At 46.4% G+C, this 27723-nt stretch overlaps 1 protein-coding gene across 11 annotated transcripts in view; it reads right to left on the bottom strand.

The window, feature by feature from the left end:
* The window catches only part of LOC144770912 (uncharacterized), a 347728-nt gene that overhangs the window by 5349 nt on the left and 314656 nt on the right, over positions 1-27723 (bottom strand). For all 11 annotated transcript variants that reach the window (XM_078655722.1, XM_078655727.1, XM_078655721.1 and 8 more), the window contains one exon: positions 20731-20876. In XM_078655722.1, coding sequence (XP_078511848.1) covers positions 20731-20876 — 146 coding nt within the window. The remainder of the gene's footprint in view (positions 1-20730; positions 20877-27723) is intronic.

Below are 27723 nucleotides of genomic sequence, written 5' to 3'. Positions count from 1 at the left end.
GGCCTAGGCCTCATCTCATTTTGTAGCCTATCCACCTCTTTTTGTAAAAGAGACCAAAAAAGTTGCAACAACCAATCAGAATAGCCTCACCCCATAGAACCCTCCTGAGAGAGCCTCAGAGCCTCAGCTTTTCATAGCCGTTGTGTAACAGTAACTACATCTGCGAAAGGCTGAGCTTTCCCAGGGGAGGCGCATGGGAATCTATGAAAGTTGCCAATACTGGGGTACCAAAGTTACAGGTAAGTAACTCGTTTTCTTGCCCCAGTATGAGTCTCAACATATCTTAGTATCCTTATCTTCATAGGAAACAAACATATTTTGTTACAATAGATTGGAAGACATTATGTGGTACAAAATGTGCGATCATAGGAAGGATGGATAGTAGGGAAAGCTCACCTCTCATTTGAAAAGACTCCTCAGGACTGCTTGTCCTACTGCAGCTTCGCTTCTCATTGCAGAGTCCAAGCAGTAATGCTTTGTGAACGTGTGGGTACTGCGCCACGTAGCCGCTCTACAAATGTCTTTGATAGGCACTCCGGCAAAGAGAGCCACAGATGATGAGACTGATCTCGTCGAATGAGCCCGAACATGTCTTTCTAGCGGCTTGCCCGCTTCTTGGTGACAATAGTGAATTGCACTGGAAATGCACCGAGAAATGCCTTGTTTTGAAAGCGGAAAACCCTTCCGCGGAGCACTGTAAGCAACAAAGAGCTGTGAAGATTTCCTGAAGCTTCTTGTCCGTTCCAGATAAAATTTCAAACATCTTTCGACATTCTGCTGGAGACGATGGCCGAGGGAAAACAGATTTCCCAACCACCGGTTCGTTCAAATGGAAGTCTGAAGGGACCTTAGGAATGAATTTTGGAGTTGTTCTCAAGATTAGAGTGTCTTTCTTTAACTGTAGAAAGGGTTCCATAATAGTGAGTGCTTGGAGCTCACCTATCCTCCTAGCTGACTTTAAGGCTAAAAGAAGAGCTACTTTCCATGAAAGGATTCAGAAAAGGGGGTGGTGATGAACAGAGTGTCTGAATTAAGCAGACCACTCTTACCCAGTCCAAAGATCAGGGCTTGATCCATCACCGTTATTTAGCTCACTGCCCCATCCCAGCTCAGAACCTGGCTATATGCAAATTAGTCTGTCCCTGGCCCAGTGCATCATGGGAACAGGGCAGACCAAACTACCAAGCCAATTCTTCACCAGAAAGGATACAAGCTTCCGGGGACCGGTTTCTGGCATTTCAGCCTCGTCGGCCCGGCTTGCTTGAATCCTGATGGAGCAGTGAGCACGGGACTCATGTCTGAGTATACCCTGCCACACCTATAGTGGCCAAAAACGATTCAGAAAAGGGGGTGGTGATGAACAGAGTGTCTGAATTAAGCAGACCACTCTTACCCAGTCCAAAGATCAGGGCTTGATCCATCACCGTTATTTAGCTCACTGCCCCATCCCAGCTCAGAACCTGGCTATATGAATCATTTTGTCCACCATAAGCGTGGAAGGGTATACTCAGATGTGAGTCCCTTGCTCATTGCACCATCAGGATTCAAGCAAGCCGGGCCGATGACGCCTGAAATGGCAGAAACCGGTCCCCGGAAGCTTGTTTCCTTCCCAGTATAAGAATTGGCTTGGTAGTTTGGTTTGCCCTGTTCCCATCATGCACTGGGACAGGAACAGACTAATTTGCATATAGCCAAGTTCTGAGCTGGGATGGTGCAGTGAGCTAAAAAACGGTGATGGATCAAGCCCTGATCTTTGGACTGGGTAAGAGTGGTCTGCTTAATTCAGGCACTCTGTTCATCACCACCCCCTTTTCTGAATCATTTTGTCCACCATAAGCGTGGAAGGGTATACTCAGATGTGAGTCCCTTGCTCATTGCACCATCAGGATTCAAGCAAGCCGGGCCGACGACGCCTGAAATGGCAGAAACCGGTCCCCGGAAGCTTGTTTCCTTCCCAGTATAAGAATTGGCTTGGTAGTTTGGTTTGCCCTGTTCCCATCATGCACTGGGACAGGAACAGACTAATTTGCATATAGCCAAGTTCTGAGCTGGGATGGTGCAGTGAGCTAAAAAACGGAGATGGATCAAGCCCTGATCTTTGGACTGGGTAAGAGTGGTCTGCTTAATTCAGGCACTCTGTTCATCACCACCCCCTTTTCTGAATCACTTTCCATGAAAGGAACTTAAGATCCGCTCTGTGAATAGGCTCAAATGGGGGTCTCATGAGATGCGCCAGAACCAAATTGAGTTGCCAGACTGGAGGTGGAGGCCGGACTGGAGGAAAAACCCTGAAAAGACCCTTTAGGAATTGCTTGATAATTCTTGCGGACCAAAGAGAAGGACCTGAGGCTGTTCGTCTGAATCTTGAGATAGCCGCCAGGTACACTTTGATGGAGGAATGCGCCAGACCTGACTTGGCCAGAGAAACAATGTAAGGTAAAATCTGATGAGGAGCTGAAGTGTATGGATGGAGATTCTGTCGGTGGCACCATAAGCAGAAACGTTTCCATTTCGCGCGATAAGTCTTATTTGTACTTGGTGCACGGGCTTGAGACAGTATTTCCTTACACTCCCGAGTGATATTCAAATCCTGGAATTCTCTGTGCTCAGGAGTCACACTGTCAATTGGAGTGAGCTCGGGTCTGGATGCCCACTTGGCCCTGAGACATTGTCAATAGAGATGGGATGGGCCGTAGGTGAATTGGTTGATCTTGAGAGAGCAGGAGAAGCTCTGTGAATCAGAATTGGCGGGGCCACGCTGGTGCGATCAAAATCATTCTGCAAGGTTCCGCCTTGAGTTTCCGGATTAGCCTCGGAATCAGGGGTATTGGAGGAAAGGCGTAAACAAATGGGCCTGACCAGGCTATTGAAAGAGCATTCCCCAGTGAACCGCGATGGTGATCCCTGCTTGCGTAGGATTGTCATTTTCTGTTTTCTGGACTCGCAAACAGGTCTATGGTCGGAGTGCCCCAACAGTCGAAGACCTCGTCGGGAGTGCTTTGATCCAACTCCTACTTGTGACAGATTGATTTCAGACGACTCAGAGCGTCCGCTGTCGTGTTGAGTGTACCTGGGAGGTGTTCTGCTGAAAAAGAAACCCGGTGGAGAATTGCCCAATTCCATATTTCCTGGGCTTCCCTTGAAAGAACTCGACATCTTGTTCCGCCTTGTTTGTTTATATAATGCATGGCCGTCGTGTTGTCGGTACGGACCAGAACCGTGGAATTCCGAATTCTTGGAAGGAAAGCTTGTAAAGCTAAGTGAATTGCCTTGAGTTCTAGGAGTTTGATGTATGAATTGCGCTGCTGGGGCGTCCAATGACCGCTCACATTTAGATCCTGTAATACTGACCCCCAGCCTTCTAGTGAGGCGTCCGTGGTTAGAACCAACAGAGATGGAGTGATCCTGAAAGTGAGACCCTTTGAGATATTGTCTTTTACCGTCCACCAGTTGGCAGCTTTCCTCATTAACGGTGTCACTGTTATTTTGTCGTTGAATGAGCCTTCTGCCTGGCATCATTGTTTGTCTAGCTGTTCCTGCAGCGGACAAATCCGTAGTCTGCAGTGCGGAATTAAGGGTATGCAAGATGAAATCGATCCTAAGAGCGACTTGTACTGACGGACCGATAGAGACCTTCTCTTTTGTAAGAGACGAGTTGAAAGAATGAGTCTTTTCTGTCTTTCTTCTGAAGGGAAAGCTTTGCAGCAACTTGTATCCAGAATGGAACCTAGGAATCTGGCCGACCTGGACGGGCGAAGAACAGATTTGCTCTGGTTGAGTTGTAGACCTAGTTGATTGCAAAGTCGAATGCAGCTGTCGACTGCTGCGGAAGACACTTGAAAGGATGGAGCCTTTACTAACCAATCGTCTAGGTAGGGAAAGACCTCCAGAGATTGCCTTCTGAGAAACGCCGCCACTGGGGCTAAGACCTTTGTGAATATCCGTGGGCCGGATCTGAGCCCGAAGGGAAGCACTTTGAATTGAAAGTGTCTCTTGGCTACTGTGAAGCGTAAGAATCGTCTGTGAGCTGGATGGATCGGTACATGGAAATATGCATCCTCTAGATCCAGAGTTGCCATGTAGTCTCTTGGATTGAGGAGACACAAAATGTCCTGAAGGGATACCATTCTGAATGACAGCTTTATGAGATAGGTGTTGAGCTACCTTAGGTCTAATATTGGGCGCCACTTCTCTTCCGTCTTGCGAACTAGGAAAAACCTGGAATAGAATCCTTGTCCTATTTGAGACAGAGATACAGGCTCTATCGCCCCCTTGATGAATAGTTAACTGTCTTCGAGACGTAGATGTTTTGACTCGGTGGCGTGAGGAGCTCTGAAAGGTGGGAGTTGTTGAAATTCCAATGTGTGGCCAAACCGAATGATATTTAGGACCCACCGATCTGATGTTACGATCATCCAGCTGCGTAGACAACGTGAAATCCTGCCCCCCACTGATGTTATCGGAGGAGGAGGAACAGTAGACAGAGCCAAGAGGCCGCTATTGCCGTTTAGACACATCTCTCCCTTGGCGACCCTGTTGGCCTCTTGATGACTGACGAGAGAAAGATGTTGATTGGCTCTGTTTCTGAGAGTACTATGGTTTATAGGTTTGAGAAGATTGGGAATAGGAGGAGTAGCGTTGTTGGTATCCTCCTCTGTAGCTGGAAAAACCTATGCCTTTTGACCCTCGGAAAGGTACCTTATGATATTGCAGCGTGCCTAAGGACTGGGCTGTTTCTGTGTCCTTTTTAATATCCTGTAAGGCATCATCTATATGCGTACCAAAAAGCATATCACCATCGAAGGGTAAATCTAAAATGTTATTCTGTACCTCAGGGGGAAACCAGGTAGCCCGAAGCCAACCTTGTCTTCTCAGGACAGCCGAATCTGCCAAGGCACGAAAAGCAGTCGTGGCGATGTCCATGGCTTAGTCAATTATCTCTGAGGAAGATCGCTCCCTTTCCTCTAAAATCTTCCTTGCATCAGCTTTAGCACTGTCAGGTAGCTGATCCACAAACGGAGACATACCGCACCACATTTATCGATCATATTGTCCCAAAATTGAAAGTGCATTGGAGGCACGAACCAGTAGACTTGACATTGAAGAGAATCTTTTACCCACATTGTCCAGTTGTCTACCTTCCCTATCAGGTAGTGAAGCCAGAGGGGCCGATGGATTCTTTGATTTTCTATGTGCCGCCTTGGAGATCACGGAGTCCGGCTTCGGTTGACCAACCAGGCAAGCATGACTACCATCAGGGGCCTTGTACTTCTTCTCCAGCCGCGGTAGTACCGGAATAAAGGTAGCTGGAGACTGCATGACTTTCACACCTTCAGTCCACACATGCTCTATGATGGGAATAGAGCGGATGGATTTCCTGTATGGCTCTTTGAAATCATAGAGGAAGCAGTCCGATTGAACCACTGGAACCAGAAGGCCAAACCTATTTGAAGCTTTTTCCATGAGGTTATGGAAACCTCCAATGTCGGCTGGAGGGGAATCTACCGGATCCAGTGAAGGAGAAGGCGGGTCTGGAATAATATAATCGTCCCACTCTCTATCTGGGTTTGAGACCACTGACACATCACATTCATTATCAGAAGAATCATCGTCATTACCACCATACACTTGACGTGTGGTGATAGTTTGTCTCTCTTCCGTGGGTTCCTGTTCTGGTGGTTGAACTGCAGAAACTGATGGAGGAGGTGGTGGTGGTGGAGGAGGAGGTGGCTGTATGGACTCGGAGGATTGGGATGGAAATCTTCTCCTATAATCCATCAACATGATTTGTAGGTCATTTATCAAAGAGGAGGGCATAGAAACCATACCCTGCTGAGATTGCTCCTGCATTCTCTCTCTGGGAGGAGGCCGTCGTTGTTCTTCATAATAGTCATCAGAGTCTGAGTCCTGGTATTTGACCTGGAGCTGAGATGGGCTGTAAGCATCCCCATATAGACTATCATCCTCCTCTGAGTAGTCTTCCTCTAGAAGTAAGGCTGGAGGAAGAGGCGTTACCCTTCGCGGAGATATCATCTCCGGTGTAATTTGGCGTATTTTAATTGAAATTTTAACTTTTTGTATCGTCGACGGAGTCTTCGGTGATGGAGTTGTCGTTGATGAGAGCACCGTCGTCGGAGAAATAACACTCGTTGAAGGAGGAGAAATCGTCGACGAGCTTGTCGTCAATATCAAAGCAGCCGTCGTCATAGCCATCGTCGTCATCGTCTTCGTCGACACCACCGTCGGTGTCATCATCGTCGACGTTGAGGATATCAATATCGTCGACGACACAGGAAATGGAACTGGAGCCGTCAACGCCATCGTCGACTGGACCGCTGACAAGCAGAAATGGATACCTGATGGATTTTAGCAGTCGTCGTCGACGTACATGAAGATGCCATCATCGACAAGCGGGTCTTCTTCTCAAATTTAGTCTCTTGAAGTAGGGAAGCAGGTTTTTTTTAAAGCTTTTTGCTTTCCCGGGTGGTGGAGAGAGAACAGAAGGCCCTTGAGATCCCTTCTGAGTAGAAACCTCGGTGAGGAGATTTTTGGGGACTGGACCTACTAGACTTATCAGAGGTCTTTTGAGAGGCCTTAGAAGGAGGCTCAGCTGATGTTGAAGAGGAAGACCTACCCCTCTTTTTAGATCTCCTTGAGGAATCTTCGCTGTCACTGGAAATCACCTCCTTCCTAGATTTCACCTTTTGCAGCCAGGTCAAAAGTCTTCCTTCCCTTTCTCTCAATGTTTTTGTGGAGAATGTTCTGCAGATCTTGCAATCAGTGGCTTTGTGGTCTGGGTACAAGCAGTAAATACAATTTTTATGCTTGTCCTCCACATATAGCCTCTTCTTTGAACAGGTAGCACAAGCCTTGAACAAGGCTTTCTTCTCCTTATCTGACATCTTGAAGAAAAAAATAGTTGAAATCCAAGTTGTGGAAAGAAAACTGAGAAGAGCTCAGAGGAGACTCCCTTAGCACAATGTGGGGGAGAAAATCTGAGGCTCTCTCAGGAGGGTTCTATGGGGTGAGGCTATTCTGATAGGTTGTTGCAACTTTTTTGGTCTCTTTTACAAAAGAGGTGGAAAGGCTACAAAATGAGATGAGGCCTAGGCCTTTCTTTCTCTTTTGTACCTACTGCTATGGTATTTTTCTATTTACCGAGGCTCCCATTCCGACAACGGGGGAATGATACAAAGCATGGGAATCTATGAAAGTTCCAATACTGGACCAACTGCAACAACTACAGGTGTCCGGGGAGGAGGGAGGGCGCATGTTAATCTACAGCTCAACATACCAAGAACAGATGCTTACAGGGTAAGTAACACTATCCGTAGGAGGCATGTGTGCTGTAGATACACATCTTTGCATAGACTATATAGCAGTTTTCTCCCAAAGCTGTGGCTAGCCAGTAGGTGTTGCAGTTGTTTGAAAAAGTGTTTTTAGCACTGCTTGCCCTACATTAGCTTGTTGAGGTGATAACATCTACACAATAGTATTTGGTGAATGTGTGTGGTGTGGACCATGTCGCTGCTTTACAAAGGTCAGCTATAGGGATGTTACCTAAAAGGGCCAAAGACGCTCCTATTTTACGAGTGGAATGTGCTCTAGGAGGTATAGATAAATTTCGTTTAGCTTTAGCACAGCAAGTTTGAATGCATTTAACAATCCATCTTGAAATACCAGATTTTGAGATAGGATTGCCTTTGTGAGGTGCAGAAAATGCAACAAACAGTTGTTTTGTTTTACAAAAGTCTTTTGTCCTCTGAATATAGTATAACAACGCTCTTTTGACATCAAGTGTGCTAAGAGCTCTTTCTGCTACTGAATCAGGTTAAGGGAACAACACAGGTAACTCAACTGATAGGTTAATAGAGAAGCAGAAACCACTTGTGTAAGGGATTCTGGGTTGGTGCGAAGAACTACTCTCTTTATGAAGCTGAAAGAAGGGTTCTTCTAAGGTTAATGCTTGTAGCTCAACAACTCTTCTTAATGAAGTGATGGCACTGAGGAAGGCAACCTTCCATAAAATGAACTATAACGGACAATTGTGTAATGGCTCAAAAGGTGGATTCATGAGTCTTATAAGCACAATGTTGAGATTCCAAACTGGTGCAGGAGGTACTCTGGGTGTATTACTCTATAAAGGACCTCCCTAAAGTTCTTAATTACTGGAACCTTAAACAAAGATAAATGTTGTATGTTTGGCAAATATGCGACAACTGCCACAAGGTGCAATCGAATGAATGTGCAAGCTAGTCGAGCACGCAGTAGATGCAAGAGGTAACAAATAATATTTTGGATAGAGGCATCTAGCAGACCAATATTGTTGTTGTTACAATATACAACAAATCCTTTCCATTTTGCCACATGACATGCTATAGTGGTAGCCTTTCTTGCTTCCTTAAGAATAGTAATACAATCTGGTGGCAAATCTAAGTATCCTAACTCTATATGACTTCAGGAGCCAAATCGCTAGGTTAAGCTCCTTGGGGTTTGGGTGTCTCACTTCCATGGTTCTGAGTGAGAAGTGTGGAATTGAGATGCAGCTTTTGATGTGGAACCACTGATAGTTATTTATTTATTTATTTATTTATTCAAAGTTTTGCCGCGAGACTCATTACTGGTTCAAGAAAACATTCGCATATATCCCCAGACTTAAAATCTCTAAAATGGCTGCCTTTTGAAGCCAGAATACAGCTAAAAATTGCAGTTATGACACACTCGGCCGTGCACCACAAGGCACCCAACTACCTCGCTCAAAAGTTGGCTATATCAGGAGGGTCGAGATCCAATAGAAGTACAAAAAATCTACTCCTGAAACCTCGTAGATTCCGGAAAGAAAAAACATACAAGCGCTCCTTCTCAGGAATGGCACCCAGGATCTGGAATGCACTCCCTCCGGAAACCAGGCTTATCTCCTCCACTGCACTCTTCAAGAAAGAGGTGAAAACAATCCTTCTGGCCAAGATCTCCTGAACTTTATAGACATTGGATCTGAGACTCTACATCGCTTTTTATCACTGATCACCTTGTTCTTTGGCACTACACTCCTACTTGTTGGTGTCACTACTACGCTACTCTCTTACTACCGACCAATATATGTTACACTTTGATGTATTGAATCACCCTCCCGATGCCCCCACCCAGTGCTTTCTCTATCCTAAGAAATTGGTATAAGCCATCCACACATCCAAGGTTTTTACCTGAACCCTTCTGTAGTGGGAGCAATGACTTGTGCCGTCTTATATTACTTGTTTACCTGATTGTATTTTGATATGTTTCTGTACATTATTGTTATCCTATTATGTTAGTGATTACTATACTGTTCCCATTATCTTGTTCATTCCTGCTGCCCCTACTCCTGTCTCTGTGAAGCGCTCTGATATCTGTAAGGATCTTGTTCGCTTTAACCAAGAGTGTGGTGAACCACGGTTGATGGGCCCATGTGGGAGCCACTAAAATCAGTGTGAGGAATGTTTCCCTGAACTTCCGAACCAGAAATGGAAGGAGGAAGCGATGCAGAAAAGCGTAGGCAAATATCCCTGACCAATTCATCCATAGGGCATTGCCTATGGAGAGAGGGTGTGGGAACCTGGAGGCAAAGTTTGGGCATTTTGAATTGTGTATTTGTTGCGCATCCTGCTGAGGAGGTTGGCAATTTGATTCGTCACTTCTGGAAGGTGCTCTGCCAGAAGATTAATTCTGTGATGATTGCCCAGTGCCTAAGGTCTGAGAAAGGCGTGACAGTTGCAGAGTTTGTCCATGTTTTTGTACATAGTACATCGCTGTGATTTTGGCCGTGCGGACTAAGACAACTTTCCCTATGAGGTGAGACTGAAAAGCTTTCAGTGCTAGATACACAGCTAGAAGCTCTAGATAGTTGATGTGAAGAGTTTTGTACTTGTCCCATAGTCCCTGAATTGTCAAATTCTGGAGATGGGCACCACAACCTGTGAGAGATGCTCCTGCTGTTAGCACTGTCTGCGGAGTAGGGTCGAGAAAGGGCCGCCCTTTTTGTGGTGCCACCACTGCAGTGAGCGATGGGTGCAGCTGTCTGCCACTAGACTTGTTAATTGACCCTGAGACTGATTACACTGACGTGCTCAGCATTCTTGTAGGGGAGGCATGTGTAACCTTGCATGAGGAACTATTGAAATGCATGATGCCATCATCCCTAGTAGTTGCAGAAAAATTCTGGCTGGTAAGGTTTGGTTTGGTCGGCTTGCAACTGCAGTAACAGAGTTTGAATATTTCAAATTCTAGCTACGTTGGGAGAGTAGCTCCCAAATAGGACTGCATTAGTGAAAGCTGAAGATGAGACTTCTGTGCATTGACTGTGAAACCTAATTGGTGGAGTAGGTGTAATGTAGACTGAGTGTGTTGTAAATACTTTTGGTGTGTGCTTGCTTTGACGAGTCAGTCATACAGACATGGGCAGGCATGAATCTGTTGTCTTCTGAGATGGGCTGCCACTACTGCTAGACATTTTGTAAATACTGTGGGAGCTGTGGTTACTCCGAACGGGAGTACTTTGAACTGATAGTGTTTTCCTGCTATCACAAATCTGAGATATTTGCAATGTGCCAGGTGAACCGGAATGTGAAAGTATGCATCTTTAAAGTCTAGTGTTGACATAAAATCGCCTTGCTGTAGAAGTGGAAGTACTTGTTGAAGCGTGCCCATGTAGAAATGCTCTTATATATGTACAGATTTAACGTGCTAGGATCCAAAATTGGTCTTAAGGAGCCATCCTTTTTGGGGATTAGAAGGAATAGAGAGTTCACCCCTGAACCTTGGTACTGTAACGAAACTGGTTCTATGGCTCCTTTTGCTAAAATAGCTTTTACTCCTGTTTGAGGAACTGTAGGTGCTCTGACGAGAGGGTTGGACTTATATGAGGAAGTGTTAGGTCTGGGATGGAGCTTTGGATCCTCCCCAATAAAATGAGGGCCGAAAAGAGCCTCTGCTTGATGGAGACTGAAGCGCTCCCATGGATTTCACCACGTCCGAGTCTTTTTTCATCTTTTCTAAAGCCTCATCCACTTGAGGTCCGAAAAGATGTTGCTTGTAAAAGGGGGTATTTAAAATAGATTGCTGGACTTCTGGTTTAAGACCTGAAATCCTAGGACAGGCATGTCGACATAAGAAAATGCTGGTGTTAACTCCTCTCGCGGCAGTGTCAGCAGCATCAAGAGCACATCTAATAGAAGAATTAGAGATACATTTTCCTTCTTTGACTAGCTCCTATGCCTTTTTCTTGTGCTCTTCTGGGATGTATTGAAGTAATCCGTCCGTCTCGTCCCAATGTGCCTTGACATACCTAGCTAGTAGGCCCTGCGTGTTGGAAATGCGCCAGTGGTTAGCAGCCACTCTTTTACCAGATGCCTCAATTAATTTAGACTCTTTATCTGGGGGAGGTTTGTGAGTTCGCTCTCTCATGAGCGTTAGAAACTAACAGTGAGTCTAAAGGGAGCTGTCCTTAAATAAAAACAGGATCTGAGGGTGAAGGTTTGTGGGTGTTAAGCTAAGGGCACAGACAGGGTCCTTAAGAAGCTCACCTGCTTGTCTCATCATGCCTTTTAACATAGAGAAACTCTGACTAGTTCTATGTGAAGACCCTGGTGTCTCAAATAAAAAGTCTTCATCTAAAGCGTCTTTGCGCAGTGTAACTCTATGATAAGCTGCCCTGGAAATCAGCTCTAGGTAAGAGACATTATCACTTGGAGGTGATGGTTTGGCAGGGTATCGGTCTGGATCATTATCCATGGGTGGATCTATATCATAATCATCCCATGGATCTGTTGGCAAAGGGACACTGCCATCATCATCATCATGACCTCCTGAATCAGACTGTATGTGAGGAGATCCCTGTGGTGTTATGTGTAGTGGATCTGAGCCTGGCAGTTGTGGTAAATGTGAAGAGGATGGAGGTGGAGGGGATGGAAAAGTAGGATGGATAGGACTTGCAGCAATGTCCTTCTTCTTTTTAAGAGGAATCTTATATCCAGTGTCCTCTGAACGGACTTTCCTTTTGGATGGCGTTTTAGCTAAAATATGTCCAGTATCTGGATTAATGTATAGCTTTTTCTCTTTCTGATCTAACCTGTCCTTCATAATATCAAAGGTTGGTTCCGGGGGATCTGAAAGTTCTCCTTTCGATTTCGGTGCCGAAGTTTTCAGTGTCGAACTGGACTTGTCCTTTGAAGCAGAAAGTTTCTTCTCCGAACCAGACTTTTCTTTCGAAGCGGAAGATTCCAGCTCCGAACCAGACTTATCTTTTGAAGTGGAATGTTTTGGATCCGAAGATGTTCTGTCTCGAAATGATCCCGAGCCGAAAGGCTTGACCGTTTGTTTCGGTCCTGGCCCCGAGGGCGGGGCGTTGGGAACGCTGCCTCCGTGCTTTACCAAGAACCAAAGGTAGAGGTGGTCCCGAAGCCTTACGTTTAGTGGAAGATAGTTATGGGGTACGGGGGTTTTAGTACTCCCGACACTCTGTCCCACTGGAATGTCTTCAGACTGCAATTGGATCTCTAGATTCTGCGAACGAGAAGGCCTCCTCATCTTCCGTAGATGTCGGTTTGTGTTCAGATTGTTCTCTGAAGATATCCGGAGTATGTTGAGTGCTTTGGCGTGCATTTCTAATCGTCGATTGGAACATCTGACAGGCCTCGCAATTTTCTTCCTTGTGCACCGATGAGTGGCACAAGTTGCGGACTTGTGTAGATCGGTACAAGGGTAGTTGGAGTGGCACCGAGGATCGAATTGAAATGGGGTCCGTTCCATCAGACCGAAGACCGCCCATGATGTTTTTGACCGAAGACGAGAGACTTTACCGATCGAATGGATACACGGAGAGAGGGAAATGCGTACAATAACAATACCTTCAAGGTTACAGAGGATTGCGCACTGAGCGGAAGCCGAAGGACGGTTTCGAACCGGAATGCAGCAATACACATTCGAACCCGATGGTAGAAAGAAAACAATCTAACTATGGAGTCGATGCCCATGCGCACTATCACCAAAGGAGGAGTCACCTTACCTCGTGACTAGGAAAGACTTTTTCTAAGAAAAACAACTTGCAAACTTCCAGACCCAACACTAGATGACAGGAGTATGTAAAGCATGTGTATCTACAGCACACATGCCTCAAACTTATTGTTTATGTGCAGGAAGGTGTCCCTTCCTTCACATGAACAATCAGTAATGGCGATTTGTAACTTCTATGTGTGCAGCACACATAGAAGTTGCAAGTTGTCATTTTTAGAATGATAGTTTATGCACAGGAAGGCACACCTTCCTGCACATAAACAATCATTCATGGCGTTTTGATGTTTCCATGTGTGCTGCACAATGCAACACACATAGAAACAGCAAAACGATTTACAAAGATGTGTTCAAATATTCTCTATATATTCACACTAGCAGCCCGTCCCGACGTTGTCCGGGTATGAAGTGTAATGTGTGTATTTAGCAAGGGCAATTTATTTTAAAATCTCGCGGTAGACAAGATTTTTTGTTTCATTAGAATGGGGACGGAGAAGGCCCAGCTGCAGCCCTGGTTGATGTTAGCAGGCGCGTGTAATGTCGTTGAATGAGAGAGTTATCAGCCGCGGGTAAATCCGTTTAATGAGAGAGTTGAGTGACAGCGAGTAGGAGAGGCTGCTCATTTGCGTGTTCCCCGCTTGATGCCCAGGTGCAAGCCAGTTTGATGTTAGCAGGCGCGTGTTCCCCCACTTGAGGTCCAGCGGCAGCCCTGATTGATGTTATCAGGCGCGTGTAATTAGTGTAGTGATCCGCCTCTTGAGCCCGGCAGGAGCCCTGGTTGATGGCAGCAGGCGCATGTAATTTCGTTGAATGAGAGAGTTCAGTAACAGCGTGCAGGAGAGGCTGCAGTAATGTTACTTACCACGCCTCCAGCTGAACGCGTTTGTCACGCCCCCAGCACACGGCCACAGCAGATGATCTTCTGATTAATGTACGACCCACATGGCATGAAGGGCGGAACGTAGCACACGCCCCCAGTGTTTCTCACGCCCCCAGCATGCTCCTTGATGCGGCGCAATTGCGTTCACATTACATGAAGACCGGACACACGCCCCCAGCGTTTCTCAGTCCCCCAGCGTTTCTCACGCCCCCAGCGTGTCACGCCCCCAACGTGCCCGTTGATGCTGCGCAGCAACATAATTGGCGCTTGTATGTACGACTCACATGGCATGAAGGGCGGACACACGCCCCCAGCATTTGTCACGCCCCCAGCACACGCCCACAGCCCACATTATGATGGCCGTACCACACGCCCCAGCGTTAGTCACGCCCCCCCAGCCCAAGCCCACAGCACAACGCAGACACGCCCACAAGGGACTACTTTGCTGGCACGGTTCTTTTACCTTTTAAATGTATATGGTGGCAGTTTGCATAGCCTATGTCCTTCTGCTGCAACTGCCCTTTCCAACGCTGTATTGGGTGTTGTGATTGGTGCTTTGGCTACTGAGATTACCCGCCTCAAAGGTTTGGGCTTTCTCTTTATAATATTAGTATGGATAATAAGATAGATATATATAAATATAATAGAGAATATAGCAATAGACTAAACATCTAACATATACACATAAGAACAAGTATATAAATACACCTACAATAGACTTATGTGTTCACAGAAAGAACACAACACATAACGATGCTGTCAGACAAAAAGAAACAAAATACAACACAAACCGAGCAATCAATACATAAATAAGAACGACAAATTCATTTCCAGCTGGAAGGCATTATTGAAGACATAACCAAGGACACCAAAGGTGTCCATAAAAGAAAGATGCTGTGTGTATGTGTTACACATACATAAAAGGTCAATAAAAGATTCATATAGTGCTGAAAGACACTTGTGGGAAAATAACACCGGACACCACACAGTGTCCAACAAACAGGATGTGCTTATATATACACACACATACAAATATTCCCAAGCATGCGAGGATAAGGTTACCCTATCAATATGAAAAGGAAAGACAGAGAGAACGAGAAAATTAGAAAATCTCTAAAAGGGTGTGAAAAAAGCAAGAGGGCATTATTTGTTATTACACTTGACCGACAAGGTAACCATTATTGAAGAGGTGAGGGGCTTATGACACTAAAGGGAAGAGAATCCAATATTAAAAAATCTGAAGAAAATAAAAGGTGTAGGCAAGTGTGCCAGAGTAAATTAACAGGAAAAGATCAATACTCTGGAGAAAAGAAAAAAGCATCATATTCAAGTAACCATCAAATGAGTGTATATGATACCCAGCAAACGTAAAAACAATGTACATGATGGTGATGCCTCGGATTCAACCATCCAACTGCAAGCGATGTGTGTGGTCTTAGCACGTCTTGCGAGCCACGTTCCTAATACTGAAAATATGAGAGTTTTCTTCTGATTTGTGAAGGAGGGAGATGGGCGCTTGAGTATACCTGTCTGTCTGCGCTCTTTGTCAGCCAGACGTCTAGGAAGTGGAAGACGTGTGTGCTTACCTTCCTGAGTTGGGCATCTACCACCAGTACACACGTTGTGAACAACCTTGAGCTGTGGTGACCCCAAAGGGCAGTACCTTGAACTGGCCGTGTTGCCCACTTTCCACAGAGTGAAGGTGGCGCCAATGAACCATATGGATGGGTATGTGCAAATATGTGTCCTTCAGATCGAGAGCGGTCATAAGTCACCTTGCTTCACCAATTGGTGTGGTGTGATCAGGGGGTGGGGGAATGTCTGCCACGTAAGTGTTTTGTGGCAGAGGGTTAGCTCTAGGAACCACAAGAGTACGCCCTGCCTGGCTGCTGGTGACAGGATTGCTGCTGGTGTTGGTATGTGTGGGGATGTTCCAGGTAAGTGGCTTTTGCTGCACCCATGAATTGTTGCCGCCTCTGAAAAGAGCCCCTGTAGGATGCACTTTACATCTAGGGTATGAAGCCCCCTCTCTACTACAGAACCTGGTTGGGGAAGAGGGCAGGAAGCTCTATAACCTGGTTAGGAATGGAATAGGGAAAGCACCTTGGGGAGGAACGTAGGGCTTGTTCTCAGAACTATGGAATCTTACTATTATACTTACCAGGCTCTTGGGTCCCACAATTAAACCCTTACATTCTCTCCTGCTTCAGTTCCTATCTTGGATTGCAGCCTTCCTGGTTGCAGTAACTGCTTTACACCACAGTAGTGAGCTGAAGTCCCTCACACTGCAAAAACCCTTCATGCAAGTTCACAAAACCATTTAGAGAAACTGCAGGGAAGGGAAGAAAGTGGGATGGACTCTGGGGAGGGTGGCATTACCAACCTTGGTTGGGAATGCTGCTGTTTCTGGCACTCTTAACCCTTTGGGGCGGGTCTTCCACAGCCACACCCTGTTTGTATATTCATAATACTTGCTTTACAGTGTTTCAGAGACAATCAGCGCCACTGATTTCTAGGATACAATTATCACCGGGTCCCGGAGTTGTTCCCTGGAGAGAGTTAAGACTAGCTGAGACTATGAAGTTGCAGTTGGCTCTCCAGAAAGCTAAGTCTAAGGAAGAGCAGGAAACCTGGAGTGTTAGAGGGAGGAGCCAAGATTAGCTCACCACGAACAAGGAAAAAGGAGGCGGAGAGACGGGAAGAATGGCTCATGAGCAGAGTAGTGGAGAGGGTGAGGAACAGGAAAAGTAGGAAAAGGAGAGACAGCTGGAGTGAGAGAGAGAAGTTCAGGATGGCAACAGAAAGCTACGTTTGGGAAAGTGAGTCCACTTCCAATTTTACAGGAGCTGCTGCTAAGACTCCAAAAGAGTGTATGCAAATGTCTGTGGAGGCACAAGAAGCTTTCAATCAATCAATCAATCAATCAGGACATTTATATAGCGCACTACTCACCCGTAGGGTCTCAAGGCGCTAGGAGGGGGGGTGCCGTTACTGCTCGAACAGCCAGGTCTTGAGCTTCTTCCTGAAGGCGAGGTGGTCTTGGGTCAGGCGCAGGTCGGCCGGGAGGGAGTTCCAGGTCTTGGCGGCTAGGTAGGAGAAGGACCTTCCTCCTGTTGTCGCTCTTCGGATGCGCGGGACATCGGCGAGGGCGTGGCTGGTTGATCTGAGGTGGCGCTTGGGAGCGTAGAAGTTGATTCGGTTGTTGAGGTAGCTCGGGCCTTGGTCGTGTAGGGCTTTGTGTGCGTGGGTGAGGAGACGGAAGGTGATTCTTTTCTTGACGGGGAGCCAGTGCAGGTCTCTCAGATGTCCGGAGATGTGGCTGTTTCGTGGGAGATCGAGGATGGCTTTGGGATGGCTTGCGAGATGTGAGATCGCTGGTACAGCTCAAGCTTCGAGTGAATGATGAGTATAAGGCAGCAACACTCAAGAGTCGCTTGCCCACTGCAGCTGCGCCAGACATCAGACGTTTGCCTGTGGCTGACAAATTAATCATGAGCGGAAGAAGGAAGCTGTAATTAGATGGTTTTGGCTGAAGCCAGGTATTTAAAAAAAACAGCCTAGGGAAAAGGGTATGAAATACAATGATTCTCCACTGAGACAGTTTAGTAGGAAAAATATGTTTTTCCTCAAAACCCCTCAACCACCAGGGTTACCCTTTGGTGGCATGCTTCATCATCCTCTACAGATTGAGTCGTGCTACGACCAGACGGTTATGCGGGAGCACTTATGGATGGAGTCTATGATGAAGACAATGTTGGTGAAAGGGAGTGGAAAAATGAGTGCTGGTGAGTTAAAAATACCTGGCTAGTAGAATTCTCATTTTATTCCCGCCTCTAGCTGGTAAGGTTAAAATCAGGGGTAGTGGCTGAAGGGGCGGACTATAATGAGTCCGTTCTCTTCAGAGATAATCGGTCAACATGTTTCGAGGCGTTCCCCTAATGGCTCTTCTTCAGGACTTATAGGAAAATAATTCCATTGGTACCACTCCACAAAGTACGCTAATCAGGACACGAAGGATAGCATGCCATACGCATACCCCTATTAATACATACATTAACACTTATCAATCCGTATATTTTTTACGCCCTACTGGTGCGTCATGGTCTTTCCAGGGCGGAGGGGCCTATAGTCAACCTTACATCAAGGTCGTCCTCTGCCTTCTTGCCTAATTTGATTCCCTGGAGACCGCACGAAGCCCGCTCATGATTTGCAAAGATTCAAGGAGAGCAAGACAACTGAGGGGGTTACAACTGAGCGCTCAATTCACAGAAAGTTGCATGAGTGGAATGAATTAATGAATGAATGGGTGAATGGGTGAGAAAGATGAACGCCAACGACTTTCATTCCCTTAACCTGTTCATGGCAGGAGTGCTCTACCCGGCTCAGGCAGTGCCTGTCAGATCCGACAGAGAGTGACTCAGAGGAGCTTTCAATTTTGGATGACATATGGTCGGTTGAAAGGGTTAACAAAGGGCAGGAGCAGCCTGGATCTAAACACAGAAGGGAGAGATGACCAATGAACGGCCTGTTTCCAAACCGAAGGGAAGGGGTAAGGGCAAGTCCCAGGGTACAGATGAAGAAAGGGAACTGGGCAAACAAGTCAGCAACAGCACCAGGAGAAGGGAGGGCGGGAAGGCTCTTTTAAGCCTGCAGTGCTTACATTTACATTCAAAGTGTCACAAGGAGCGGCATTACAGAAGAGTCTCTGCCAGCTACAGCTATAGTAGTGACTGATGACTGTGGAAAGGGGGTCCGAGAGGGTCCTGTTGCAGTCAGGATACTGTCGATGGGTATTTGGGAAAGGGACCCAGAGACCTTGAAGCAGCACTTTAACCTCAACCCGATGGGGTTTGTGTTAGAAGTTAGTATCAGCGGGAGGAAGGTTCCTACCCAGAGAGATACAGGGACTTACAGAACTATGGCTGAGAGGAAGTATTCCAAAGCAGAGGAGAGTCTTCCTGGTGCTCATGGCAGATGCTTGGGAGTCAGCGGAGAGGACATGGCACATCTGATTGACCGAACTGAAGTGGAAATCAAAGGCAAGTCGTCCAAGGTTGATGTAGGAAGGCGAGAGAAGCAAGTACTGGGTGTCTGTGGGAAATGATTGGATTGCCAGGGTTTGGTACCCAAGCCTACTTGGCTTGAACAATGGCAGCTGTGTTGACCAATGTTGACCAAGACATAGGCTGCCTGTGAGTTTCAGGAGGAGACTGGGGCCATTCCAGATGTGCCTAGACCAGAGTAATGTAAAACAGATGGCCTACAAGGGATTTTGTTTCTCTGTATTTTGTTCTGGAGAGTAAGATGCTTAAGTCGACGTTTTGGTCTATCAAGGATATAAAACCGTCAGACCATCTTCAGGACAAAGAGTTGACTGTGATCCCTTGTCGTTTGAGAACAGTATTTAGTAATCGATAGGTGTATCCGATCTCTATTTGGAATTAATTTGAAAACCAATCTTTATTCTTGATTGGGCAGAGTTAGTTGATCTATGAGGAAGCTATCAGTGAAGAAGATTTTCGTAGTGAGTAATCCTCAGCCGTAGATGGCGTTGTGAATGGCGGCAGTCAATGTTTCAGTCGCTTGGTAATTTTCACAACGCCTCTGCTATCAAACAAACGTCGTCTCCGTAAGTCAAATGCTGCTTTCCGTAAATAGGTGATTTTGATGATACCTTGCAAACTATGTGTTGTTGCTTTTTAATTTATCCCTGAAACACTTTTTTTACAAATATAAAATGTTGTGAATACTATACCTGCCCCGTGTATGATATTTCTTGAACTGTTACATTTACTGTTGTGATTCAGTCAACTGTCCACTACTACGAGAGTGTGATTCTTAAAACTTTATTGTCCAAATAATTACAACAAAATACCGAGAAACAAAATCCCTTGTAGGCCATCTGTTTTACATAACTTTATTGCCCAAGCCTGCAAGGGTATATTGGGTTCCCACTCTGTATTGAAAACTAGACCAGAGTAAGGCACCAAGCGGATCAGGTCAGACTCTGAGCAGGCACCAGTCCTGGTATCCATTGCCCCTGCCCCAGATGGAGAGAGAGTGACATCCCTGAAACGGACCAGGTGTTGGCACCTGAGTCACTGTCAGAGCTGAAGGGGTTGTCAATTGCTGGGGGACCTACCCAGGAAAAACTCCGCAAGGCACAAGCGGAGTGTCACTCGCTTGTGGAACTTGATAAGGAAGGAAAGGAATGGTGGGGAGACATGTTGGCTGTGAAGAAGCATTGCTGTATAGTGAGCCGCTGAATCCTGATCCATGAACTTGCAAGAGGCTATTAGTTCCACTCATGCAGAGTCATTCCTTGTTGAGCTCTTGAAGCTGTGGCACACGCTTCTTCTGGAGCCGGGTCTGGTGGCTCAGTGGACTAATGCGTTCACTGTAGGGGCCTGTGTTTGATGTCATGGTTTCATCCTTCTGAGGTCCATAACATGAGTACCATTGATTTGGGTAACAATAAACATCTGTTATCCAGTGGCAAGAGACCCTTGAACCTGTGCTTTACAAATATACATGCTATGGACTGATCCCATTTTAAAGCTCGTGTTGTCAGCATAGCAGCAGGCGTTAATGTATAGCGCTGAGTGTCCAGATCTGCACATCGATTGTAAGGAGGCGGCAGCAGGTTGGTTATGCCATGAGTGAACCCAGCGGCTGTGGAAGGGGATGCAACGCATGATGCCAAAGACAAAGACTACATCTGTTTGGCAAGTACCCAGAGAGCTTTGTAAGTTGTGCGGTGGGTGTCCCTGGAGACTGAAGGTTCCAGATCCCCTTGCTTTACTGACCTGTCGTGATGTGAGGCCCAGAGTGGTGACCAACTCTTCCTTCCGCTGGGCGGTGATGTAATGATTGTAATAGAATTCCTTCTCCAGTTCCTCGAGCTGGTGGCTCGTATATGGCATGCGATATCTCTGATGTGTTCTCGTCTTACCTAAAAAGATAGAAAAAAAAAAAACAAAAAGTAATCACTGACAGCAGAGGAGAGGTGTCTATTTCAACATGAGAAGAGGGCATGACGCCCCTGCCATAGTGTTGGCTTATTGCTTGAACATATCTGAACGACAGTGGAAAGAGGAGCATTTTCCAGTGCAGTGTGGTGGCGGCGAAACAAGGACTACTCAGGGCATCTCATCCTCTCCTGGGTGCTGTGCGAGGAGACCTGGGCATGCTGGATGATCGTTGCTGTACCTGTGCCCACTGTTTGGGAGATGCCTATCATTGTGGGGCTGCTTTTGTTCTCCAAGACGATCTCTATATCGCAAATGGCTCTAATTGTCTCTGCCCCAGTGTTTTTGACCAAATCTTAAGATGGCTGCCCTAACACTTCCCCTCTGGGATATAGAGATCCATGGGGACTGTATCTGAACTTGCAATGTTGCATACCCCCTGCCTGAGTTCTACATGGCCGACTCAGTGAGACCCTCTGCGATGTTTCCCCCCCCCCTAGTTTTTAATCACTGATCACTGTTGGGACCTCAACCAGCCTTCTCGCGTCCATGTCCCCGCCCACCCACCAGGACCTTTATCCTGCTTACTTTTGTCTGATGCCCGGTGGAGGTTCCTCGCTAGCTAAAGGGGAGATGGACTTTGGACTCCCTCCTTGACCATCACCTACCCAGCCGGACTTTGGGCAAACGCTCCTGCGTCTCTCCTGACCATATCTCCCCCCTCCCTCTTCCCTCACACCTCTCCGCTCCTACTCTTTCCAACTTCTGTCCTTTGCCCTCCCCTGCCCTTGCCCTTTGTCCCCACCCTGTTTTTTTTGTGAACTTCTTCCCTCGCCACTTGAGACTGAACTATTTTGTCTGATGCCCGATGGAGCTACCTGGTTTAGCTATAGGGGAGATGGGCCATGGATTCCCTCCTTGGTCGTCACCTACACAGTCGGTCTTTTGACAGACTTCCTTTCGCCTCTCCTGTTGTCTCTTCCCTTATCCTCCCTTTCTCACCTCCCCTTCCCCCCTCCACTACTTTTCTCTCTTCTTTCTCTCCTCTCCTAATGTATTGCCTATTTTTTGATGTATTGTGTACTTGTTGATCTTCTTCTGTTACATTGTTGAATCTCATGTAAAGTGCTCCGATACCTTCGGGTCTAGCCAGCGCTATATAAAACTCTTGAAATAAATAAATAAATAAATATTCTCCCAAAGCGGTAGCTAACCAGTGGGTGTTGCAGTTGCTTGTCCTACATTAGCTTGCTGACGTGCTAATACACCCACACAAAAATGTTTGGTAAATGTGTGTGTGGTGAAGACCATGTAGCTGCCTTACATATGTCTGCTATGGGAACGTTACCTAAAAAGGCCATAGATGCTCCTATTTTGCGAGTAGAATGTGCTCTAGGAGGTATAAAGTTCTTTTATCTTTAACAGAGCAAGTTTGAATACATTTGACAAACCATCTAGAAATACCGGATTTATAGATAGGATTTCCTTTATGAAGTGGAGCAAATGCAACAAAAATTTGTTTTGCGAAAATCTTTTGTCCTATTAATATAGTATAATAGTGCTCTTTTGACATCAAATGTGTGTAAAGTCCTTTCTGCTACCAAATAAGGTTGAGGGAAGAACACAGGTAACTCAACTGATTGGTTAATATGAAAAACATAAATTACTTTTGGAAGGAATTTTGGGTTTGTACGAAGAACAATATATGGTTGCAGTTGTGAGGAATGAAGATGGGACTTTTGAAAATTGACTGTATATCTCAATTGATGGAGAAGGTTTACGGTAGCTTGAGTGTGTTGTAAACACTTTTGCTGTGTGTTGGCTTTGATGAGTCAATCGTCCAGATATGAGAACACATGAATTTGTTGTCTTCTTAGATGAGCTGCTACTACTGCTACACATTTTGTGAATACCCTGGGTGCAGTAGTAACCCTGAATGGAGCACTTTGAACTGATAGTGATTTCCTGCTATCACAAATCTTTGATATTTGCTATGTGCTGGGTGAACAGGAATGTGGAAGTGTGCGTCTTTCAAGTCCAGTGTTGACAAAGTCGCCTTGTTGTAAAAGCGGAAGTACTTGCTGAAGCGTGACCATATGGAAGTGTTCTGTTAGTATGTATAGGTTTAGAGGTCTGACATCTAATATAGGTCGTAGAGAACCGATCTTTTGGGGAATTAGGAAGGAAAGTAAGTAAACTCCTGCTACTTGGTGCTGTATTGGATCTGGTTCTAAAGCTCCTTTTGTTAGAAGAGCTTGTACTTTTTGTTTGAGGGCTGTTGGCGCTGTAATGAAAGTTTGTGATTGCGAGGTGGAATATTGGAAGGATTGCTGGTGAGTTCCAGGCATTAACCATGTTGGATAATGTCTAATACCCATTTGTATGATAATATTGATTGCCAAATGGGAAGGAACTGTTACAGTTTTCCCTTGACAGGTGTAAGGAGGTCGGAGGGAATTACAGGGAAGTCACTGTTTATTGGGAGATGGAGAGATATGTGTCGGTGTGCCTTTACCTCTGCCTTGAAAAATTGTTCCCTCTGTAAGTGCCTTAATAGAAACCCCTAGATGGAGAGGGCTGTGTGTTTGATTTATATGAGGATACATTTGGATCCTCTATAAAATGAGTGGCGAAAGGAGCCTCTATTAGATGGTGACTGTTGCGCTCTCATTGATTTTGCCCAAAAAGGTGTTGTTTGTCAAAGGAAGCATTGAGAATAGTTTGTTGAACCTCTGGGTTAAACCCAGAGATTCCCAGCCATGCATGGTGTTAATTCCGTTTGCTGGAGTATCAGCAGCGTCCAGTGCACATCTAATAGAGGAATTTGATATTAATGTTCTCTCTTGCACTAGTTCCTGGCCTCTCTTTTTATACTCGCCTGGTGGTTGTTGGAGTAGCTCCACCATTTCATCCCACTGGGCCCTATCACATTGTGTGTTGGTAATGCGCTAATGGTTGGCGGATTGTGCAGCCACTCTTTTAATTAATGCATCTATTAACTTAGACTTCTTGTCTGGAGGTAGTGTATCTGCTGAAGTCTGTGAATTTGCTCTTTTCTGAGCACTGGATACCACTAATGAATAATAATCTAAAGGCAACTGTCCTATAATCAAAATTGGGTTAGATGTTGGAGGTTTGTATATTTTGTCAACCCTAAGTGTCGATATACGGGACATACGGGGTCTTTAAAAATGTCACTGGCATATCGCACCATGCCTTTTAACATAGGTAAATTTTGACTTGTTCTAATGTAGAAGTTAGTTTTATAAAGAAAAAATCCTCTTTAAAAGATTCCTTGTATAGTGTAACTCCATGGTATGATGCTGTCCCTGAAATTAACTCCTGGTACGCTGGGTTGTCATCAGGAGATGATGGTTGTGCAGGGTATAAATAATGAATATGCTACTTACCAGTATGCATCTGTTCTTGGCATGTAGGGCTGCTAACATTCATATCTTAGCATTAGATCGCCGCCTAGTGTTGGGTCCGGATGATCGCACATTGTTGTCCTGGAAGAGTCTTCGAAGTATCCTGAGATAGGTGGCTCCTCCCCTGGACTACAGTGCGCATGGGCATCGGCTCCATCCCCAGATTGTTTTTCGCCATTGTGGCAGAAGATGGAGTGAAAAGTGTAAAGGATGTCCATGCTAATGATTGAATACAATAGTATATCTGCAGCTGCGACAGGCACCGGGGAGGAGGGTGGGCGATATGAATGTTAGCAGCCCTACATGCCAAGAACAGATGCATACTGGTAAGTAGCATATTCAGTTCGAGGCATGTGGGCTGCTAAATTCATATCTTAGCATAGAATACATAGCAGTCCCTCCATCAGCGGCGGTTGCCCGTGCCAGCTGCAGAAACTTGAAAGAGTGTCTTGAGAACAGCCTGTCCTACAGCAGCTTGCTGCTTGGAATGCACATCAACACAGTAGTGTTTTGTAAAGGTATGTGGCGTAACCCACGTGGCTGCTCTGCAAATGTCTTCTAAAGGAATGTTCCCTAGGAAAGCCATGGATGCCCCCAATTTGCGTGTGGAGTGCGCCCTTGGGGGTATTGTTAAAGTGCGCTTGGCCTTTTGGTAACAGATTTGGATGCACTTAACAATCCACCTGGCTATTCCTGCTTTGGAAATAGGGTTGCCTTTGTGTTGTGGTGAGAAGGCAACAAACAGTTGTTTTGTTTTCCTAAAGTGTTGTGTCCTGTCGATGTAGTACATCAACGCCTTCCGTACATCTAACGTATGGAGCATTCTTTCCGCCACTGTTTGTGGGTTTTGGAAGAATGCAGGCAAGTCAATGGTTTGGTTGAGATGAAACTGTGACACCGCCTTTGGAAGGAATTTGGGGTTAGTGCGTAGCACTACCCTGTTTGGATGAATCTGTATGAATGGCTCTTGAATTGTGAGTGCTTGCAGCTCACTGACACGTCTCAGTGACGTGATAGCAATAAGGAAAGCCACTTTCCACGTTAGGAACTGGAGTTCACACGAGTGTAGTGGCTCAAAAGGTGGTCCCATCAGCCTGGTGAGGACCACATTGAGATTCCACACTGGAGCTGGCGGCGTTCTTGGGGGAATGACTCGTTTCAGACCTTCAAGGAAGGCTTTAATAGCAGGCACTCTGAAGAGCGAGAGATGCTGCCTGTTCTGGAGGTAAGCCGCTATGGCGGATAGATGTATCCGAATGGAAGTGTACGCTAGCTTGCACTTGTAAAGATGTAACAGATAGCAAATGATGTTAGGGATAGATGCATCTAGCGGGTTTATGCCATTGGCTGTACAGTGAATGACGAAACGCTTCCATTTCGCCGCATAGCATGCTCTGGTAGTTGTCTTCCTTGCCTCCTTGATGATGTCCATGCATTCTGGAGGTAGGTGAAGATAGCCAAACTCTAGGACTTCAGGAGCCAGATCGCCAGGTTGAGCTGTTGCGGATCCGGATGCTGAATGTCGCCATGGTTCTGCGTCAAAAGCCTGGGCGTTAGGCGCAGCCTTTGATGCGGAACCACTGAGAGTTCGAGAAACGTGGTGTACCATGCTTGGCGCGCCCACGTTGGAGCAACTAGGATGAGTGTCATCGAGTGCTGCCTTAGTTTTCTCGCCACCAGCGGTATCAGAGGTGTTGGCGGAAAAGCGTACGCAAATTTGCCTGACCAGTTCATCCATATCGCATTCCCCTGCGACTGTGGGTGAGGGAACCTGGCGGCAAAGTGTTGGCATTTTGCGTTTTCGCCTGTGGCAAACAGGTCTATCTCCGGATGACCCCACTGCTGGAAGTACGGGCGGAGTACTGATGGATGTATCTCCCACTCGTGCATTTGATGGCTGTATCTGCTGAGCAGATCCGCCATCAGATTGTCCTTGCCCGGGAGGTGTTCTGCCATGAGGAAAATGTTCCTCTGAATGGCCCACTTCCACATGCTCTGAGCCAGTTGAGACAGCTGTGGCGAGTGGGTGCCCCCCTGCTTTTTAATGTAGTACATCGCGGTCATGTTGTCCGTCCGGACTAACACTACCTTGTTGGAAAGATGTACATTGAAGGACTTGAGCGCCATGAAGATTGCCATCAGTTCCAGATAGTTGATGTGCATCTTCTGTTGCTGCGTCGTCCATAGTCCCTGCACTGTGTAAGTGAGCAGATGAGCTCCCCATCCTAGGAGAGATGCGTCCGTTGTCAGGGTAATCTGTGGCACTGGCTCTTGGAACAGTCGGCCCTTGCAAAGGTTTTGTGGATTCCACCAATGCAGAGAGTTGTACGCCCGACTGGTAACCAACACTAGGTCTGTCAATTGTCCTTGAGCCTGTGTCCACTGATTTGCTAAGCACTCCTGGAGCGGACGCATATGCAGACGTGCATGAGGGACTATGAAGATGCAGGAGGCCATCATGCCAATCAACTGCATGAACACTCTTGCTGGAAGCGAGTGTTGTGGTTTCAACTTGTGGATTAGAGACAGCATGCTGTCTATCCTGACCTGGTTTGGCTGAGCCATGCCTGTCAGGGTATTGATCGTCGCGCCCAGAAACTGCCGGACATGTGCCGGCTGAAGGTGCGACTTTGGGTAGTTCAGCGAGAAGCCTAGATTGTGAAGGAGGTGAATGGTAGTTGACATGTCCGCGGCGCACTGTCGTTCCGACTTGGCTTGAACGAGCCAGTCGTCTAGGTAGGGGTAGACATGGATGTTCTGCCTCCTGAGGTGCGCCGCTACTGTCGCCAGACACTTCGTAAACACTCTCGGGGCGGTAGTCACTCCGAAGGGTAGGACCTTGAACTGATAATGCTTGCCTTGGATAGTGAACCTGAGATATTTTCTGTGGGACGGGTGTAGTGGAATGTGGAAATAAGCATCCTTGAGGTCTAAGGTTGCGAGGAAGTCCCCTTGGTTTAGCAAGGGAAGAATCTGTTGCAGCGTGAGCATATGGAAATGTTCTGACAGTATATACAAGTTGAGGGGACGCAGGTCTAGAATGGGTCTGAGAGATCCGTCCTTCTTGGGAATAAGGAAGTACAGGGAATATACCCCTGTGCCTTCCTCCTCCACCGGCACGAGCTCGATTGCGCCTTTTTGCAGCATCACTATTACCTCTTGCTGCAATAAGTGCAAGTGCTCTGCGGACATAGGCCGTTGCCTTGGTGGAATGTTGGGTGGAGTGGACTTTAACTCTAGACAATAACCGTACTGGACCAGTTTCCGCACCCACCTGTTTGTGGTGATGTTTGTCCAGACTGGCAGGAACTGCTGGAGTCTCCCCCCGACAGGTGTTAAATGGTCGGGGGGCAGTGACAGGGAGTCACTGTTTGTTTGGGGCAGAGGAACGGGAGTTGTTGTT

The sequence above is a fragment of the Lissotriton helveticus genome, chromosome 7 (genome assembly GCF_964261635.1).
Source record: "Lissotriton helveticus chromosome 7, aLisHel1.1, whole genome shotgun sequence".
NCBI lineage: Eukaryota > Metazoa > Chordata > Amphibia > Caudata > Salamandridae > Lissotriton > Lissotriton helveticus.
Note: the sequence above shows the minus strand (reverse complement) of the source record. Positions and strands in the feature narration are given on the sequence as shown.